Source organism: Argentina anserina, chromosome 4 (genome assembly GCF_933775445.1).
Source record: "Argentina anserina chromosome 4, drPotAnse1.1, whole genome shotgun sequence".
In the NCBI taxonomy this organism is placed as follows: domain Eukaryota; kingdom Viridiplantae; phylum Streptophyta; class Magnoliopsida; order Rosales; family Rosaceae; genus Argentina; species Argentina anserina.
The window spans coordinates 14,795,616-14,812,114 of record NC_065875.1 but is presented as its reverse complement, the minus strand read 5'-3'; the positions used below and the strand labels follow the sequence as shown (position 1 = coordinate 14,812,114).

The 16,499-nt window shown below is 37.2% G+C and overlaps 1 protein-coding gene across 1 annotated transcript; it reads left to right on the top strand.

Moving 5' to 3' along the window:
• The first annotated feature begins 3,660 nt into the window (after nucleotides 1-3,660).
• Nucleotides 3,661-8,675, top strand: LOC126792930 (BTB/POZ and MATH domain-containing protein 1). Its single transcript, XM_050519450.1, has 4 exons — nucleotides 3,661-4,310; nucleotides 4,904-5,252; nucleotides 6,415-6,700; nucleotides 8,231-8,675. The coding sequence occupies exons 1-4, from the start codon at nucleotides 3,889-3,891 to the stop codon at nucleotides 8,410-8,412; spliced, it is 1,239 nt and encodes a 412-aa protein (XP_050375407.1). The 5' UTR covers nucleotides 3,661-3,888; the 3' UTR covers nucleotides 8,413-8,675.
• Nucleotides 8,676-16,499: the final 7,824 nt, after the last annotated feature.

The following is a 16,499-nucleotide window of genomic DNA, read 5'->3' as shown; positions in this document are numbered from 1 at the left end:
AGAAAGGAGGCAACATTTAGTGCTGGGTTTTGGACGAGTCTTCTGGTTTAGGTGGTGTACGTATAGAAAGGGTAGGTGGATAGGTAGAGTAAGATAACTAAGCTTTGTATAGGGAGATGAAGTTCCTAAGCCCAACTCCACACATTCCTGAACTACGACTAAACTCATCAGGATGCATCTTCCTTTCAGAATGACCATTCTATATTACAGTATCTAACATAAATTCAACAAATTGCAACTATAAACAAATTTATCTTCACTTAAAAAGCCATTAGAATACAAAAATTTGAACAGACCTAGATGGAACAAAGAATAGTTCTCCTCTTCGCTACTACTCTACATCTCGAGTGGGGAACTTGCAGACAAAATTTTAATCGCCGGTGTGTTGGGGCATACACTGAACGAGATACAAATGCAGCTGGTTTAGTCTCCACCTGTTGCCAACTGTAATCAGGTAGAAGGGATGTAATAGTTGCAAATTGATAACAATTTCTAAAGCGTACACATGTGGCACATACAATTTGAAGCACCAATTCATTTGACAAAGTTATTGAACATTTATACAATAGCAGCAGCACCATTGCTAAATTCCTACAAGATCTCATTACAATGTACAATTTCCAATCACTACATGAGACAACAAAGTACACAAAATCACTCCAACAACTTTTTACATTCTCCAAGTGACAAGCAAATCAAACGACCATTTACCCAGAGAACTAAGATATCGAAGGTTCTGTTGGAAAATGGTTGGAAAAACCATTTAAAACCAAATTTTAATTGATTAATTAAATTAATTTAAACTTATAATTAATCAAAGATGAACATAGATTTGAGTTCTCCATAATGAGGGCTACAAGATCATATGTTTGTTTGTGTAATTTGGTTTGTGGGTGAATAAGAAATTGTCACTCAAAGATGGCTACTTAGAATGAGGGAAATGTATTTGTCTCACATTGGAAAAGAGAATTGTTGAAAAGACTTTATATAGAATCCATTGTATATAGATTGTAAAGTGTGTAAGCCCCCTTATACCCTCTCACGCACGCGCAGGGGGGGGGGGGTGAAAATCCTAGGTCGCAAGGGAAACACACGAATGCAACACCGAATTGAGGGTCGGAACGCGGATTTTTTTTGCATTTCCGAAAATTCGGTTCTGACTTTTCAAATTCTTCTTTTGTAACAACTGAGTTATTGTGTGTTATGGAGAATTATAACAGAATTGAAATCAATGTTTGTAACATATGTAACTCATATATGTTATGATCTTTTGATTTCTATAACAGCCATCTTATTAATTGCTGATTGCAAATCCTCACAATATAAATAGCCACCATCCTTTCATTGTAAAATTATCCCATTCGAAACACAATCCTCTCTCACTCTCAAAATTCTTAGCTTTTCTCTGGTGATAGAAAGAGGTACATTTCGAGTTCGTTGAGGGTTCTATTTAGTAGTGCAACTTCCTAGAATCGTTTAGTCGTTATATCCTAGGAGACAAGCGCCAAACATCCTTGCACCGGTAGAGGAGGCGTAAACGTCTTAAGGACAGTGTGGTATCACACACGTCTCGACTAGTTCTTCCATCATCAATCGTTCGGTATTTTGGTTGAATTTTTTTTCGTGTTCTTCGTTTTTGATTTATAATTATTTATAATTCAGCCTATTAAATTATATATGCAATATAACACTTTTATTTATAACAGGTTCCATCATAGGCAGGATAACAAAAACTGATATGATCTAATCTTTAGACTCTAACTGAAATTACTGTAAAAAGTTCAAACCAGATTTCCCCAGTTCAGGCTAATAAAAGATTGCGAAAGTCTTTTAAGGCAACAAGGGCAGGTCAGCCTTGATTACAGAATCAAATAAGAATGTCAAATATCTAACTGCAAGGGCCTCTTTTGTACTAATCTAAACTCAACTTGCTAAAATGCCATCCCATAAACAACTCAAGTTCACCTTATTTACTAGATCATCAGGATACTTACCCATATCTAAGTAATCTAACACTGTCCCCACGAAAGCCCCATTCTAGTCCCTCTTCATTTACATCCAAGCAATAATTTCAACAAATGCAAAAGCATGATCCCAATCTATTCACAAACGATATTTAAGTATGGAGTTTACGATGATAGTAAAGCAAATGTACTAACAGAAAAGTCAAAATAAAAATGTCAAATATATTAGTGCAACAGTCGTAAACTCAACTCGCTCAAAGTGCTATCTCCTAAGCAACTCTAGATCAGCTCATTAAATTAAAATCAAAGTATCTAGTAATCTAACAATGTCCCTAGAAAGGCCATCAAATCCGCTTCATTTACTACTACACTATATTTAGAAACTCACTTCTATTTAGAAACTCCTCACGAGTTTGGTAAGTCGGAAGGGGAAGGGGGGGGGGGGGGGGGACGACAATCACTACTCAACTCGCTTCTATTTAGAAACTCCTCACGAGTTTGATAAGTCGGAAGGTCTTCGGTGCACTGCATATAAAATTATATACACACGTACAGATGACAACTGAGTTGAATTGTGTAATTGTATGTGGTGCATACAAGATTGCAACGTCTAGTCGTACCGTGTCTGTGATTATGAATTTTAAACAGTTAACATGTATGAGGCAAATGTCGAAATTGGGAGCCATAGTTTGAATACAATTCTCGTTCGCATGACTTGAACCAAACCCACAAGTATTCTACACTTCAGACCCACATGCTCGTATATTTTTATTTCAAACATGTGTCTAGTAAATAAAATATGTCATATTGTCATATGGTCTTAAAGAGGACGAATAACAAAAAAAAAAAAAAAACTGTTTGTGAAGCTTGGTTTGAGCTTCACTAGTAGTCTCTTTCCAATTGCTACAAACTTGGGATAAATATGACCAATTTGTCATTTTCTTCTATTCTATTGCAAATTACACGACCATAATACATATTGTAACCAAAATATTGTAACACTTTTATAACTTAGTGACCTGCCTTAGAGCAATTTCGCATTGTCGCCGTCTATGCCTCTATTGCTGGTACCAACGATGACACGATTCACTTTCATCAAAAAAACGATGACAAGATTCACAAAGAATCCATTTCTATGACGACCGCTACTAAAGAAGTTATTATTACCTGCCTTCTCACACCATGGACCTTCTATCTTTAATATTTGTCTTTCATTTATAAAATTTGGTGTTTGTTATCTAGGGGTGTTCTATCCTAAAACACGATTCGCTATTCTCTGTGTTACATTATATCAAAACTTTTCTCCGATCCCCATGTCACTTTGATAAATCTTCACATATTTGTTTGACTCCACCTCAGTGGCCTCTAGAGTAAGATACATTGCATCAAAAGATACCTACGTTCAAGTTGAGGAATTTTTTTTTTTGGTATTACAAGTTGAGGAATGTTATGAATTGCCGTGACATATGAACCCCCATCACAAGATTGAGACTTTAATTGAATAGAGTCCCGGCAGCCCTTGGCATTATTGAGTCCTCCTACTTCATATGAAATTCATAGGACGTAAATTGAGCTCGTGAGCTGTTTACACAAAAACAAATATACATATATTTGATAAGCCAAACCCACATTTCTCACACCATTCACCTCCACAAGCCTCGGGCATAAATCCTTCTATATATAAATACACCATCTTCCACCACGCAATCTCAGATAACAAAACCATTTTAAATCACAACCGTCATCCACCCCCACCGCCTCAATTATTTGACCCCAATTCAACCCAAATTCCCCCGATTCATCAATTCGATCAAAAACCCTAACCCCAAATCCGACCCCCAAACCCTCAATTCGCTCCGACCCAATTCCCAATCGCCCCTCCTGATCCTACCCAGAGCCTCAAAATCGAACCTTTCCTCCATTGATGGGCACTATCAAGGTCCGCAGCGACAAATCAAAACCCTCGTCGCCGCCGCCGCCGCTTCCGACGCCGACCACGTGCTCGACGTCGTGCACGGAGACCATCAACGGCTGCCACGAGTTCAAGATCAGCGGGTACTCGCTGACCAAGGGAATGGGGATCGGGAAGTACGTTGGGTCGGAGCACTTCAACGTCGGCGGGTACACGTGGGCCATATACTTCTATCCCGACGGGAAAAGCCTCGAGGATAACGCCAATTACGTGTCGCTGTTCATCGCTTTGGCCAGCGAAGGCACCGACGTGAGGGCTTTGTTTGAGCTGACGCTTTTGGATCAGAGCGAGAGGCAGCGCCACAAGGTCCATAGCCATTTTCTCAGGAGGCTCGAGAGTGGTCCCTACACGCTTAAATACCGGGGGAGCATGTGGTATGGTGTTGTTTACTACTATCTGAATGTGTTGTGTATGTGTGTGTGTGTGTGTGTGTGTGTTTATGGATTAAGTTTGGTTGCCAATTTCGGAGAGTTGTTAGTGAATGGTAATTAGTTTAGAGATGTTGAATACTGAATGTTGTATGTGTTTACAATTGTAATGCTTCCTTGAATAAAAATTGAACATAGAGATGCTGGAGTAAATTTTGTTTAAATGGAAGTAAGGAGGTGAAAGAGCTTGTTCTATTATGTTGTTTGTAACCTAGTTCTTTGATTAGTGTTGTAGGCGTAGTTTTGTTTATCTTTGTGTGACAGATTTATGATCATAATAATCGTAATGCTTTGTTGAATGCAATTTAGATATAAGATTCCGGAGTAAATTATCCTCTCTTGTGTGGTCTGTAGCAGTAGTTTTGAATTTTGGAACATGCCTGGTAACTTGATTACTGTTTAGTCTTCGTGTTACCAGTAGATACTGCCAGATATTGTAGGGGGTTAAGCTTGTTAGGGTTTATGTAAGATAGAATTATTGTTTGGAATGTTGTGGGTGATAATAGTTACTGAATATGCTCGTTATTGGTGCTTTTCAGGGGTTATAAACGGTTCTTCAGGAGAAGCCTTTTAGAGACATCAGATCATCTTAAAGATGATTGCCTGATTATTAAGTGTCGCGTTGGTGTTGTTAGGACGAATACAGAGGGACCCAAGACATACGCTATATCAGTACCACCTTCCAATATGGGTCAGCATTTTGGTAAGCTTTTAGAAAGTGGTAAGGGGACGGATGTGAGTTTTGAAGTTGATCAGGAAGTATTTTCTGCCCACAAAGTGGTGCTTGCTGCACGCTCACCTGTGTTCAGGGCACAACTGTTTGGTCCATTGAAAGATAAGAACTCTTGTTGCATAAAGGTTGAAGACATAGAGGCTCCTGTTTTTAAGGTTCTCTCTCTCTCTCTCTCTCTCTCTCTCTCTCTCTGTTGTACTTCTGGATAGAATATGTCATCAATCATATAACTTTTGCATCAGTTGAGAACTTACAGTTTCATAGTTTTATTACTTTGTGGGTTAAATTGAGTCTAGTTTGCGTTTTAGCACGTTTGGGACATTTAGAAAATGATTGCATAGCTCTAGTATTTTAACAATTAGATTAAGCTAAATTGAGTCTGGTTTGCGTTTTAGCACGTTTAGGAGTTTATATATGCACGTTGGGGTGGGATTGGGGCAACCACCATCTCTTCTACAAATTGGAATTTTAAATCAGCACCAGACAGAGGATAAAGAAAGATACTTTCCTTTGTAAGCTAGACATTTCGACATACTTTCAATTTTTTTAAAAGATTTATTTGATTCTGATTGATTTGAGTTCTGCATGCACCTCGAAGGCTTAAAACTTTTGGGACCACAAATTTATGTCTGCTTAATTACTGCCACCAACACCAAGTTTGTAGATTATAACTTTAGACTGTGTTTGAGCTTGGTTATTGGGAATACATCTGAGTTGTCACTGTGTTTGTGGAAACTTTAAAGACGTAGTACAAACAATCCTGTTTTTTCTCTTGTTCAAAATCGGGAAAGACAGCTTTTACTGCTCCCATACTCAGCACTTTACTCAGCTGTGGCTCTGGGTTCATTACTTTTCAAATGTTTTTCAGAATCTACATTTAGTGCATTATCATTTTATGATTCCATGTTTTAACCATATATGATGTTGTTTGTGTTCGTAAAACTGGCTACATAAATAAGGAACAATCTTTTCTTTCTTATGAAGAGTGTTCCAGTCGCTTCAAGTTTCAATGGGTGGGCTCTTTTAGGTGTATTCTTTCTTTGTTGGATTTGAGGTTGGGGATAATTTGAATAAAAAAGCTTCATTGTTTTGGAGGATCCAAGTCTAGCTGGGGATAATATAATCATAATGTTATATAAAAGCTTGGTAGTGTTAGTGTTGATGATAGCAAATAGTATCGTAATTGTAGTGCTTTGGGCTCAAAAGAATAATTGCCAGACTTACAGAATTTAGTAATTGATGTAATTAAGGTGAAGGGTACTATGAGGAGCTCAAGGTGATTAAACTGATCTTTGTGTTTGCTTTGGACATGTACAGGTTCTACTTCACTTCATCTACTGGGATGCTTTACCAGACATGGAAGAGATTCTGGGGTTAAGTTCAAATTGGGCTTCTGCTCAGACGACACTTATGGCCCAACATCTTCTGGCCGCAGCAGATTGTTATGCCCTCGAGAGGCTTAAAGTGCTGTGTGAGGCTAAACTTTGTGAAAATGTAGCCATAAACAATGTTGCAACAACATTGGCCTTGGCAGAGCAGCATCACTGTTTCCAACTGAAAGCCGTATGTCTCAAGTTCATTGCGGTGCCTGAAAACTTAAGAGGTAATTATTCTCTGAACGTATTTTCATTTCTATTATTTGTATAGAGCTGATTCCTCAATGTTCCTTGTTTTTAACAATATCTAGTTAAAACATTTAATTGAATTTGGGTCTGAGACTAGATGTCCCTGTGCCCGTGTGGTTTTTTTTTTTTGGGGGGGGGGGGTGTTAGGGGTACACAATGACTATGTTTCTCCGTTTACTGGAAGCTCAAATAAATGCCCTGACAAGTAGTCAGCAGTCTGCTTTAGACTTGAAGCCTAATAAGCAATCAAACATTTAAATTAATGTTGACTGCAAATGAAGCTGCAGGATAAGGTACAGCTTGTAAAATGCTAAGTGAGCTTAGTTGACAAAGAATTGACCAACTAATTAATAACCACAACCCATAACACTATTAAGGTTGCCAAATTTTCAGTGATGTCATTTGGGAGGCAATCGTTAACATAGGGATATCCAAACTTGGCCATTAAGTAATGACAATCTACTTGGCTGTAATTGAGTCTAGATGAGTAACTTTGCACTAAGTTGCTACTGTCAGACTAATATTTAGTGCAAAATTAAAAAGTACAATTGGTCTCTAGTCCTCCAAACTAGCTGTACAATTGGTCTCTAGTCCTCCAAACTAGCCCTTGTCTCATTACCTTGGCAACATTTTTCCGAGTGCGAGAGCACCATTTTGGACTGTTCATGTCTAAAAGAAAGGCATTCATTAAATCTGTTTTTGGGGATGATAGCATCCCAAAGACAGGTCCATTCCCAGTTGTCCTCCAGCTTGCCGTACCTAATGGACCGTATTAATGTCTGCTGAGTCTCTTTTTCCAGGCCACCTTTGTACTTCGTCTTCAGAAGTTCAGATTAGGTTGCAGTATGTAAGATGGACTTTCTTCTTTGAATTAATTGTCTGCAATGCATGCAGAGTATTGGAGGCTGTAACAGTTTGGAATAAGATCATTTTGCCTAGAATATGTATGAAGCCTGCCATCTGAGGAGTTTTCTTTGAACCCTATCAACTAGGCTAGCATAAGTCCTTTTAATAAGTTTTGATTAAATGGTTCTCTCTCTCTCTCTCTCTCTCTCTCTCTCTCTCTCTCTCTCTCTCTCTTTTATTCCTTAAAAGCTTGTGTTTCCAATAAGAAAAAATATATATAATTTTGTAATATGGTGAAACGCTTTTTTTATCATAGACCTGTTGTGTGGACTGTGAACCGAACCAGGGTCATGTAGCCTGTGTGTGTGTGTGTGTGTGTGTGTGTGTGTGTGAATTTATGATAGATCAGATAAATTAAAATGTTCAAACATATGAACAATCTTTCCTTGCAGTTGGGAATATTCTGTATATCAATCTGATTTGATGTGATAATTTGAGCGGCCAGGCTTTAAGAAAAGCTCTTTTGTTGTTGGGATCCTCGTGTATTTTATCTCTTTCAACTTGCAGTTGAATGTTATTAAGTAGTTGGTTGAGTAAATTTTCTGTAGGTTAGTGGAGATTTGAAACCACAAATTTACTAGATACTGCTAAATTCTTTTCAGCTGTGATCGAGACCGATGGTTACAAGTACTTGACGGAAAGCTGTCCTTCGGTCATCACCGAATTACTGCAGTATGTTGCAAGAATTGGTGAGCATTCGTTTATTGCTGGTGGATTCGGGAAAGGGGCCTTATTAGATGGCAGTGACATGAATGGAAGGCGGGTTAAGCCAAGGTTGTATTGATTTGGAAATAAGCTGCAAGAACATAGGAGCTTGCAAGGTTTATACCTCTATAATTGTATTAACGCTGCTAATTCATATTGAAAATAACCTCTAAAGTTCAAAACTAGTTGTTCATTGGGCCTTTTTCATGTAATACTTGAGTTTATGGAAATGTTTTTATGTATGTTTTGGTCAGTTGTATTCTAAACCTCTGATTGTAATCCCTCCGATGGTTGTTGATGGAAAGACAGCAAGTTTTGCAGTGAATTATTTTTATTTCTTCATATTGTTCTTCGACAGTTCGACTGAAGTTATGCACATGCAATTAGGGCTCGTCAACGGGCTGGGCTCGGCCCATGAGTGACGGGTCCGGGCCGGGTCGGGTTTTAATAAATTTAAATAACTGGCGGGCCGGGTATTTTCAAAAATACGAAGATCCAGTTCCGCCCACCTAAGACGGGCTTTTGTGGGTCGGGTTTTTACGGGCCGGACCTTACGGACTTGTATTAGAAAAACAATATAATACTCTAATTTAAGGGTTTGAAACAATAAAAGAATTATTAAAAAACATTCTAAAACAAAAGTCGCAAATAAATTCTACTTTCAAAATATTGTCGATCGACACTAATAGATGTGATCGATATATATATTTTAGGGACCGTGTAAAAATTTCATCCAATTCGGACCTTGTTTAACCGTCGGAATTTTCGGTCAACAAAAAAAAGTGGCGTTTTCACATGATAAAATCTAATTGACCGGGGCTTTGGTTTTCTCGTTTGCCAAATGGTTTTCTCGTTGCGACAACGCACGATCGGTGAAAAAAATTAGGTGATTTCAAATATATAAACAAATTTCCACATTTGCATCTTGGTAATTGGTCCCCCCTTAAGGCATATTAGTGTTGTTTTTTGTTTACCGGAAATTCCGACAGTTAAACGATGCCCGAATTGGATGAACTTTTAAAATGATCACTAAATATATATATATTGATCACATCGGATGGTGTCGATTGATTCCGAGAAGTTTCCTTCATATAATCACTTCATAATGTGATAGTTTTATTATAAACCTAATATAAAGGTTATAATGCATGAGTGGATACTTCGGCGATCGACAACTCCAATTCAAAATATGGTCGATCGACACCAGTAGATGTGATCAGTATATATATTTAGGGAACCCGTAAAAATTTCGTCCGTTTTGGACATGGTTTGACCGTTCGTACCAACGGTCAACTAAAAAAAAGGCGTTTTGACATATTTAAACCTCATTGACCGGGGCTTTGCCAAATAGATTTCTTCAGTTCGACCGCGCACGATAGGTAACAAAAATTAGGTGATTTCAAATATGTAAACAAATTTCCACATTCGCATCTTGGTAATTGGTCCCCCCTTAGGGCATATTAATGTTGTTTTTGGTTTACCAGAAATTCTGACGGTTAAACGAGGTCCGAATTGGATGAAATTTTAAAATGATCATTAAATATATATATATTGATCACATCGGATGGTGTCGATCAATTTCGAGAAGTTTCCTTCATATAGTCGCTTCATAATGTGATAGTTTTATTATAAACCTAATATAAGGTTATAATACATTAGTGGACACTTCGGCGATCGACAACTCAAATTCAAAATATGGTCGATCGACACCAGTAGATGTGATCGGTATATATATTTAGGGAACCCGTAAAAATTTCGTCTGTTTTGGACATGGTTTTGACCGTTCGTAGCAACGGTCAACTAAAAAAGAGGCGTTTTGACATATTTAAACCTCATTGACCGGGGCTTTGTCAAATAGATTTCTTCAGTTCGACCGCACACGATAGGTAACAAAAATTAGGTGATTTCAAATATGTAAACAAATTTCCACATTCGCATCTTGGTAATAGTTCCCCCCTTAGGGCATATTAGTGTTGTTTTTGGTTTACCGGAAATTTCGACGGTTAAACGAGGTCTGAATTGGATGAAATTTTAAAATGATCATTAAATATATATATATATTGATCACATCGGATGGTGTCGATCGATTCCGAGAAGTTTCCTTCATATAGTCGCTTTATAATGTGATAGTTTTATTATAAACCTAATATAAGGTTATAATACATTAGTGGACACTTCGGCAATCGACAACTCAAATTCAAAATATGGTCGATCAACACTAGTAGATATGATCGGTATATATATTTAGGAAACCCGTAAAAATTTCATCCATTTTGGACATGGTTTGGCCGTTCGTACCAACGTTCAACTAAAAAAGATGCGTTTGACATATTTAAACCTCATTGACCGGGGCTTTGCCAAATAGATTTCTTTAGTTCGACCGCGTAAGATAGGTAAAAAAAATTAGGTGATTTCATATATGCAAACGGCTTTTAGCATTCGCATATTTGTAATAGGTCATCTCTTAGGGCATAATAGTGGTGTTTTCGATTTACCAAAAATTCTGACGGTCAAACGAAGTCCGAATTGGATGAAATTTTTACAGGGTCACTAAATATATATACCAATCACATCGGCTGGTGTCGATCGATCCCAACAAGTTTCTTTTATATAGTCGCTTCATAATGCGTTAGTTTTAATATAAACCTAATATAAAGGTTATGATACATTAGTAGACGCTTCGGCGATCAATAACTCTAGTTCGAAATATGGTCGATCGACACCAGTAGATGTGATCGGTATATATATTTAGGAAACCCGTAAAAATTTCGTCCGTTTTGGATATTGTTTGATCGTCCGTACCTACGGTCAACAAAGAAAAAGGCGTTTTGACATATTAAAATCCTCATTGACCGGGGCTTTGCCAAATTGGTTTCCTTGGTGCAACCACACAAAATCGGTGATAAAAATTAGGTGATTTCAGATATGCAAACGATTTTTGGTGTTCGCATTTTGGTAATGGGTCTTCCCTTATGACATATTAGTGTTGTTTTCGGTTTACCGGAAATTCCGACGGTCAAACGAGTTCCAAATTGGATGAAATTTTTACATGGTCACTAAATATATATACTGATCATATCTACTGGTGTCGATCGATCCCAAGAAGTTTCCTTAATATAGTTGCTTCATAATGCAATAGTTTTATTCTAAACCTAATAAAATATGTATGTATAATATTTTATTATTTGGCGGGCTTTTACGGGTCGGGCCTCACGGGCCTTGCGGGCTTTTGGCGGGCCGGGTTTCACACCTCTAATTTAAGCCCGGCCCTCTACACACGGAAACGGGCTTTCTCGCGGACCGGGCCGGGTAAAAGCCCATCGGACTTGCGGGCCTCCGCGGACTTTTCGGGTCCGCGAGCTAAATGATGAGGCCTACATGCAATCAATCATAATTATTCATCATGGCTATTCACGTCTGCTCGACATTGCATTGATTGCAAGTAATTATAGACTACTCCAAGCCCAGATGCCATCACTAATTTGAGAAAACATAGATCCAATAGTTTGACAAAAAATGCTGAGGTTATTAATTAGGGTGTAAATGAGCCGAGCCGAATATTAGGTTTATTTATGTTTGACTCGTTTTTCTTCGATCGAACTCAAACCTAGTTAAAGTTTGATTTTTGTCCTTCATGTTCAAGCTCTCGAACTGCGCTCGAGTTGACTCATTTTATTAGACGAACTTGAACTTGAATCGAGCTGGTTTAAATCATATGAAATTAAAAGTTTAAAATTAAAAAACTAAAAGGAAAATTCATTATCTGATGTCAAAGCATCACACAATTTTTTTTATTTGTAATAAATTAAATAACAAATCAAACTCATTATTGAATTCAAGTTTTTAACTAATTATTCTAGAAAGAGGTCTTTTAGCTCTTTCTAACTAATATTATATTGTTAATATTATTTCTCATATAAAAATTATACTTATATATTATCAAAGTTAATAATTTAAGCTCAATTAAAATAAATGAGCCAAGCTTTTAACGAATCCGAGATAGTTCGCAAGCTAAACGAGTCGAATAATTATTGTTCAAGCTCGACTCATTTTAAGGTCGAGCTTAATATTAAACTCAAGTTCGGCTCATTTAACTTTACAAGCTCGAGCTGAATGAACTAAAAACGAGCCGAATACGAGCAACTCAAGCCTACTATAATGCTAAAATTAATTGACAAATATAGTGATAGAGGAGAGAGAATTTCAGAAAATCTTATATGGACTGCCTCGGCAAAGGTGGAGGGACATAGGGCATTACCGGGTCACATGCCCCAATTGATTTTAGAGGTTGTATTTGACTTGGGCACAATTTGTAACAGTGCCCCAGTTTAGTACCATGGTAGAGCCATATTTTTGGCACGTATTTAGTCTAGGCTTCGAACCCAGCTCCCATCATTCTTTTTTCGTTTTCTCTTTTTTCTAAGTCTAGCTGATTTTGCTCCATTTGGTTGTCTAGTAGCCTATCCTTAACTTAGCAATATTTTAGTATAACTTTCAAAATGTAATATTGTACACGCATCTCAAATGCCGAAGGTGATGCGCAAATTCCGAATGTGATGTCAAATGCCGAAGGTAATGCACAAATGTTAAATGTGATGTCAAAAGCCTAATGTGATGTCAAATGGTGAAGGTGATGGGCAAATGTAGAATGTGATGTCAAATGTTGAAGGTGGTGCACAAATGTTGAATATGATGCACAAAACCTAAAACGCTTTAAATAAGTACTGTCAAGCCTACGAATTGAGAGCAGTTAAAATTTTAAGTCGATCTTGTCCTTCCATCGTCGTCGGAATCCTGCAATTAATAAACGTGTAAGTTAGAATTGGACATGGCATAAATAAACATGTTTAATGATTAATCTCGCGGCTGCGGCGTTTGAAAAAAATATTGCCATGTTGCTGCGTTAAGACTCTGCTGCGACGTCATTGGAGACAAAACAAAAAATTCAAAAATGGACAAAACTGGTGTCACCAACTGAATCATCAGCATGCATATGGCTGTGAAGTACTTAAATTGGTCAAAGTATACATATATTATAACACAAGAATGATGGCTACATGAATTAAATATGATGGTGCATCTACCAACACTTGTTGCAATAGTGGATAATAGCTAGTGCAGCTTAATCAAGGTCTCGGGGGTTCGAGTCCTTGTGAATGTAGCACTAGGTGTTAGAAGAGCTATCCCCTCCATTCAGAGGTCTTCCAAACTCGCGGTTAATCCTCATCAGTCCTCAAAAGGGCCGGATGAAGGATTCCTTCATGCAACTGAAAAAAAATATGAAGGTGCTTTTGATAAATAAAAAATGATGATCCACCTACCTCACGTGGGTCATGGTTGATGGTGTTGTGCAAAGCTGGTAACACAAATCTCCTCTACCGTGCTGCAATTTGTAGCAAGGTCAACAAATAATTCTGTGCCACCTGAAACAAAAACAAAAAATGAGAAAGGTTCAAAGTGAGATTCTTGGCTACTTACGAGTGTATTGATCACCAGCCATGCGCATCTCCGCTACTATAATGGGAAGTCCTCATTTAGTGTCAACAACTTCACTGATAAATGGAACTTTCCAAAATACTCATATCAGAGATAAAATATATTCCAAGAAAAATAGTTTTACAAGTGTTCCTTTAGTAAACTATTGAGAAAAAATAAATCTCCACTACTATAATGGGAAGTTCTCATTTAGTGACAACAACTTCACTAATAAATGAAACTCTCTAAAATACCCATATCAGAGATAAATTATATTTCAAGAAAAATAATTTTACAAGGGTTACTTTAGTAAACTACTGAAAAAAAGTAAATGGGAGAGTAGAACAAGAACGAGTTGAAATTCACTTCCGCCTTCACCCACGTTCACCCACAAACAATTGAAGATTTGCATAATATAGAACAACTCTAACCTTTCAGAAACCGCTAATCCATCAGAATATAAGCCTATTGAAAATGTATATTTATACCTCTTTTGAGTTTGGGGGGGGGGGGGGGGGGGGGGGGGGTTAATTCAACTGTTCTTCTGTTTACCTCTTAATGGATGAATCATATTACGGAAGGGGAAGTGATTGATGGAAGGCTACAAGCCTACGACGTTAGACAACTAAACAGGTCCCCTCTTCTTTTGGTAAGATTCCTATCCAATTTTTCTTTGGTTCATCTTCTTTTGATAATTAAATGTTTAGTATGCAATATACGTGGTTGATGAATGAGGGAGTAAATGAAATGCTCAGTCTGCAAATAAAAATTGGGTAAAAACCTCCCAAGGTAATCACCGATCAGAATACATTGCAGTGATCAATCAATTTATTGTTACTATCCATATATCGTTAAGGGATTTTGTATCTTTCTCTTCCTATAACATAACTAAATATAGTTGAGAAGCAACAAAGATGATATTTGACAATTAAGGAAATAATAATCTCTCCGATAAGTTTTTGAGGGCACATGGTTTCTTTTTCTCTCAACTTCAATGTTTGTTGGTTAATGTATTGAACTATGGAAGTTTTGTTTTTCTAATAGTTTATGAAAGAGTGGACTACACTGAAGAATGATTGTGTTTCTCAGGCTAGGTTGGAACAAAGTGATAATCTTTTGAATAATGTCACGAGCAGATTCTGCATATGAAGGGTTTGTTATAGGGTTGCGAGGTTGAAACAATGACAATCAGCCAAAAGAAATATTGAGAAAAACACTAGGCAGAAGTAGCCAAGCTCTCTGAACTCTTCCTTTCGTTTTGTTCCAAGCTTTTGCTTAATTTTGTAGGTTTTATAATGTTTTTGGTAGTTTTGTAAGTTGTTACTATCAAATAATTGAAAAACACTTCATAATAGACACTAGGATGCATATTTGTATCTCCACATACGTTATTGAAGCTTTTTACATACACTACTTGCATCCTTGGTATATATTAGATCACATGACAACCCGGTACCTTAATATGGCAGAGATTTAGCTTATGTGATTCTTCATAATGGTAGGAGGGACAAGGACTAGAATAACATCATTTCGCACACGTATGAGCAGTACAATTTTTATTGTCAAGAGAGTAAAAACAAAACAAAAAACGCACGCGCGACCGCGACTTTCTTGCATGCACATAGCGCGTGTAGAAAGGCTAGTATGGCTAACCAAAAGCATGCGAGCATATCCGAAATTTGATCAAGAAAATTAAACTTGGTGTCACCGTAACTTCAATTTCCTCAATGTCAAGTGGTGGTACTTGAACTACACCGAACACAAAGATGCATGGGTCTATAACTGTAAAATTACAAATAGCAAAGTCAACCAAACAAAAGAAGAAGAATAAGTGAGGAATCAAAATGTTTAGACTGAAGCGGCGAAACCAAATGAAGAGGCTGGCTTCAACTTTCACCAGGCTCTCAATTTATATTGAAATGCTAGGGTTTTCTCTGTAAAGCAATTTCCTAGTGGGTTGAGACTAGCAATTTACGGTGGGGAATCAAAGATCATATTGTCATATGGCATCTAATTGCTTGGAGACTTAAATTTATGGCATAAACATTCCAATTGCAAAGTAAATTTTTATCAATGTTCTTGCCATGTATACTTGAAGGATCTCTACCGAATCGTGATGGAGAATTACATTCCGACATTCTTGCTCAATTGGTTAAACGACCATTATCAAGATAATGCAAATTTCTTATCCGTAGAATATCAAACGAGTTTGGTAAGTCTTACTTAATTGTGTCAATTAAGGGAAGATTGAGAAACAAAAGAGAGTCTTTCATCTCTCAATCATGATAGGAGCACTTTGTGCGACGTTCTTAACATATTTTTACCTTCATTTGTACTTTCCTTAGTCTTTATTGTTGTAATAACGAGTCATTGAGTCGAGTTAGGAGTCTAGGATGACGTTGGTTGCATTTTGGTGCTAAAATAGGCTGAAAATTTAAAAATTGTCAAGTCTTATTTAAGTAGGATTCTCCGTTGAACTAGGAAATCTAGTGGAATTATGAGTCTTCATTATTCAACGTTTCTGTAACAATTGTGATATGTTAGAATCCTATTTGCATTAGGAGTCCTTTTTGGGCTAGAAAACGTACCAATTGGAAAAATCTCACTTGAACTGAAATTCTTATTACGTAACTTTCCTAATTGAACTTTCCTATTCTAGTAACTTACTAATCAAAATGAGCTTATTTATTT